The sequence below is a fragment of the Conger conger genome, chromosome 7 (genome assembly GCF_963514075.1).
Source record: "Conger conger chromosome 7, fConCon1.1, whole genome shotgun sequence".
NCBI lineage: Eukaryota > Metazoa > Chordata > Actinopteri > Anguilliformes > Congridae > Conger > Conger conger.
Genome location: NC_083766.1, coordinates 25,345,897 through 25,350,896, shown reverse-complemented (window position 1 = coordinate 25,350,896; position 5,000 = coordinate 25,345,897). Strand labels below are relative to the sequence as shown.

At 46.2% G+C, this 5,000-nt stretch overlaps 1 protein-coding gene across 3 annotated transcripts in view; it reads right to left on the bottom strand.

Annotated features, from left to right (window-relative positions):
• Positions 1-5,000, bottom strand: part of rad50 (RAD50 homolog, double strand break repair protein) — a 37,453-nt gene that overhangs the window by 1,716 nt on the left and 30,737 nt on the right. For all 3 annotated transcript variants that reach the window (XM_061250333.1, XM_061250334.1, XM_061250335.1), the window contains 4 exons: positions 4,595-4,722; positions 4,033-4,257; positions 1,217-1,302; positions 386-528 (listed from right to left, as the gene is read on the bottom strand). In XM_061250333.1, the coding sequence (XP_061106317.1) occupies positions 386-528; positions 1,217-1,302; positions 4,033-4,257; positions 4,595-4,722 (582 nt within the window). The remainder of the gene's footprint in view (positions 1-385; positions 529-1,216; positions 1,303-4,032; positions 4,258-4,594; positions 4,723-5,000) is intronic.

Genomic DNA, 5,000 nt, shown 5'->3' with positions numbered 1-5,000 from the left:
TCATTCCCCAATCCACCCATCTCATTCAGCCATTCAGCCATCTCATTCCCCAATCCACCCATCTCATTCAGCCATTCACCCATCTCATTCAGCCATCTCATTCCCCCATCCACCCATCTCATTCAGCCATTCAGCCATCTCATTCCCCAATCCACCCATCTCATTCAGCCATCCAGCCACCTCATTCAGCCATTCGCCCATCTACACAGCAATAGCGACTGGCTGCCATGAAAGGCAACAACCAGGTCATTGGGGGCAATTGGGGGTTAGGTGTCTTGCCCAGGGACACACCCAGGGCGGTGGGTTTGAAGCAGAAACCCTCCGGCTGCCAGACGACAGCTCTCCTGAGCTCCTGTCGCTGGATATTCTCCTCATTCAGGCGTACCTTCTGCCCCGCACTGCAGCGCCCCCTCATGTCCAGCGCCGTGTCCCCCTTCACCATCACCACGCGGTAGTTGTACGTCCTCCTCTTCACGCCCGCAGAGGCGTTCTCGTCCACATCGGAGCGGATCTCGACATACTCTATGTCTGCGGGCGGAGAGGACAGGGGACTCAGACTCAGTGGTTAAAGAAAGACCGCTCTGTACTAAACTGGGCATGATGGCCAGGCTACCGCTACGACAGCTACTACTGCTGCTGCTACTGCTACTACTACTACTGCTGCTGCTACTGCTACTACTGCTACTACTGCTACTACTACTACTGCTCCTGCTACTACTGCTACTACTACTACTGCTACTACTACTGCTACTGCTACTACTGCTCCTGCTACTACTGCTACTACTACTACTGCTACTACTGCTACTACTACTACTGCTCCTGCTACTACTACTACTGCTACTACTACTACTGCTACTACTGCTACTACTGCTACTACTACTACTGCTCCTGCTACTACTGCTACTACTACTACTACTACTGCGACGGCTACTACTACTGCTCCTGCTACTACTGCTGCTGCTACTACTACTACTACTACTACTACTACTACTACTACTACTACTGCTACCACTTCTACTGCTACTATTATTGCTACAGCTACTACTGGTACTACTGATACAACTACTACTGTGGCTGCTACTACTGCTACTGGCTAACTACTGCTGATTCACGATAGGATCGACTATCGCTTCAGCCCTCACGTGTGGACTACTGCAGTGCGCTACAGCGTAGATTATGTTACGCAGCGCGGCACGGGGACAGAAGTGTCAGAGACCTTGTCCTCTGTACGTGCTGCGCCACAGGTCGCGGATGATCTTGTTGATCTCCTCCATCTTCATGCTGTGAAACTTCATTATGGTCCTGTGGAGTGAGAACAAGCCCGCATGCACACAACATATATATGCTTATATTTACTTGATTGCAAATCCTTTGCATTTAATGACAGCTAGAAGTCTATGGCCCATAGCTATCACAAGAAATTGGGTATCTTCCCTGCCAAAACAATAAAAATTGTGTCACTGTCCCCAAACTTTTGCACTGAAAAAATGAGTCTTGTAAAAAGATTAATGATCTTATTTTTGAAATGAGTCAAACTGATTGACTTGGTTTCTGCAGCGTGACGGGCAGTGGATGTAATCTGTAGCATAACAAACCCACATACAGCATCCCATGTGTACAGTGGAGATAGCAACACAGTGGGAAGACTCAGACCAAGCACCTGCTTAAGAGGTACAATGTGCATAAGTGTACACTTGAGGGCCTTCTCCACCTATCCTTTAGTCCAGGGATCTCAAACTCAAATCCTGCGTATCTGCTGCTTTCCCCTGTGTTCTCGCTTTTAAGTCAAATCAGGGGTGTAGGACTCCTAGGGGGGGGCACAATGTTTGCAGGTTTTTGTGGTTTCCTTTCAAACAGCAGACAATTACCTTGGGAACAAGGTGCGAGGATTATTTAGCCAATCCATGTGTTAGAACAATCAGGCATGCTGAAACATAACAGCAGACACGACGGCTCTCTAGGATTTCAGTTTGACACCCTGGGCCTAAACGCGTGCACACTTGTTTCCGAGACCAAATTTAGCTAGTCACTTAAAGGAAATCGCATCAAAAACTCCAGAGTGACGTTAACAGACCCAAGCTTAGGTAACTGCATTCCCAGGCCTGACACAGCATTAGTCTGTGTGATAAGAGAAGAAAATCACAACGCCTCCATGTCGGCTGTCACTTCTGCAGGCTCTCTGATCCTTATCTAGCAGACTGAGCCATGATGTCACTTCCTCCTACTCTGCTCGACAGCAGATCACAATGGAGATTAAAAAATGAATAGGGTTCGCAGATCAAACAGAAAAAATGACAAAGAAAAAATATATATTTCCCAAGTGTCTGCAAGAAAAGCGCACGCACGTACGCACAATAAATAAATACATACACTGTTCCAAATTACTATGCAAATGATATTTTTATCTGATTTTCCTAAATAGTCGATGCAAATGACAGTCAGCATAATTTTCAAGTCATCAACTGTTAGGGTATAATTTGAATGTTATTGAACAAACCTCCCAATGATAACAGTATTTTTTTCAAAAATAAAAAACTTTAAATGCACTGTTCCAAATTATTACGCACAACAGAGTTTCAAAACATTTTATAGGTTGTAAAGAACTGAAAATGGTCATTTGTTGAATTTGCAGCATTAGGAGGTCATATTTACTGAAATCAAAAGCTATTTCAATGAAAAACATCTTAACCGGTCAAGTTACATTTTAACATAGGACCCCTTATTTGATAGCAGCTTCACAATTCTTGCATCCATTCAACTAGTGAGTTTCTGAAGAGTTTCTGCTTGAATTTCTTTGCAGGATGTCAGAATAGCCTCCCAGAGCTGCTGTTTGGATGTGAACTGCCTCCCACCCTCATAGATCTTTTGCTTGAGGATGCTCCAAAGGTTCTCAATAGGGTTGAGGTCAGGGGAGGATGGGGGCCACACCATGAGTTTCTCTACTTTTATGCCCATAGCAGCCAATGATGCAGAGGTATTCCTTGCAGCATGAGATGGTGCATTGTCATGCATGAAGATAATTTTGTTACGGAAAGCACGGTTCTTCTTTTTGTACCATGGAAGAAAGTGGTCAGTCAGAAACTCCACACACTTTTCAAAGGTCATTTTCACACCTTCAGGAACCCTAAAGGGGCCGACCAGCTCTCTCCCCATGATTCCGGCCCAAAACATGACTCTGCCACCTCCTTGCTGACGTCGCAGCCTTGTTGGGACATGGTGGCCGTCCACCAACCATCCACTACTCCATCCATCTGGACCATCCAGGGTTGCACGGCACTCATCAGTGAACAAAACAATGTTTTGTTCACTGACTGTTTGAAAATTAGTCTTCATGTATTTCTGGGCCCACTGCAGCCGTTTCTGCTTGTGAGCATTGGTTAGGGGTGGCCGAATAGAAGGTTTATGCATAACTGCAAGCCTCTGGAGGATCCTACACCTTGATGTTCGCGGGACACCTTGATGTTCGCCACCAGCAGCTTCAAATACCTGTTTGCTGCTTTGTAATGGCGTTTTAGCAGCTGCTCTCTTAATCCTATGTTTTTGTCTGGCAGAAACCTTCCTCATTATGCCTTTATCTGCACGAACCCGTGTGTGCTCTGAATCAGCCACAAATCTCTTAACAGTACGATGATCATGCTTAAGTCTAAGGTTTTCATACCTTGTCCAAGGCATTGAACTATTTCATGCTTTTCGGCAGCATAGAGATCCTTTTTCTTTCCCTTATTGCTTGAAAATGGTGGTCTGCTTAATAATGTGGAACGTCCTTCTTAAGTAGTTTTTCCTTTAATTGGGCTCACCTGGCAAACTAATTATCACAGGTGTCTGAGATTGATTTCAGTGATCCAAAGAGCCCTGAGACACAATACCATCCATGAGTTTAATTGAAAAACAAAAAATGTAATCTTTATGACACTTAAATACAATTGGCATAATAATTTGGAACGCGGTGTAAGTAAACACTATGAATTTACTCAGAACGCTTACTGTACCCCCCCCCCCCGCCAATACTCAGGGCCCCCCCGGGAGACTCACTGGTCCAGGGCCTTGTAGTAGATGTCCAGGTCCTTGTTGGCCAGCTCGGTGGTCCTCATGACGATCATCTTCTGGCGGAAGAGCATCTCGGCCTGGCCGTACTGGTCCTCCCGCAGCTCCTTCCGGAAGCGCAGGATCTCCTCCTCGAAGCCCTTCTGCCGGCCCAGAGCCACGCTGCGGTTCTTCTTCAGGTCCTCCAGACGTCGCTCCGCCTCACGCCGCTCCCTGCGGACGGGACAGAGAGAGTTCACTCGGGTTCACGCCCTGCGTTTCTACAGGACACATACCGCATGCTACAGACTTAAACGCCGTAGTCCAACTTTGCTTTTCGGGTTCTTAACCACAGTCACAAGATATTGATTCCAATTTCAACCCAGTGCATCCAGCACTATTACACAACCAACTATTACACAATATGTACCGGCAGAATGCTAATGGTGCTACCACTATAAATGGCTGCAGAAAGAAGCAACATTAGCTCTGGAGGCCTTTAAACCAAATACAGAACGCCGGATGGATTTCATTAGTTGCATAGTTAACTTCGGGCACTCAGCCCCCTTACGTTCTCAGCTGCAGGACCTGCATGTTCCCCATCTCCTTCATCAGAACCTTCCTCTTCTCACACACGTCCTCCAGCTCCTTGGTCCTCTTCCTCAGTGTCAGATTGTCCTGCAGCCAGCGCTCCTGGACCTATCACAGACACACGTTTCTTGTTGCTCAGTAAAGCGTCTGTGCGACAGTTCTCTGTTAGACGCGATAAAATTGATTTGATATGAGAAAAGTGTATGCGGGCGGATATGTAGCAATAGTGAGGGGCTTATGAATAAGACGACGGTGAGACGAACAGAGAAGTTACAGCGGCAAAGCTAATAAAGAAGCGTAGCCAGGAGGCAAACAAATAAATAATAACATTTCATCCAATAAACAATCCCAAATTAACCCGTGGGTTTCAGAACTTGCCCATTTTG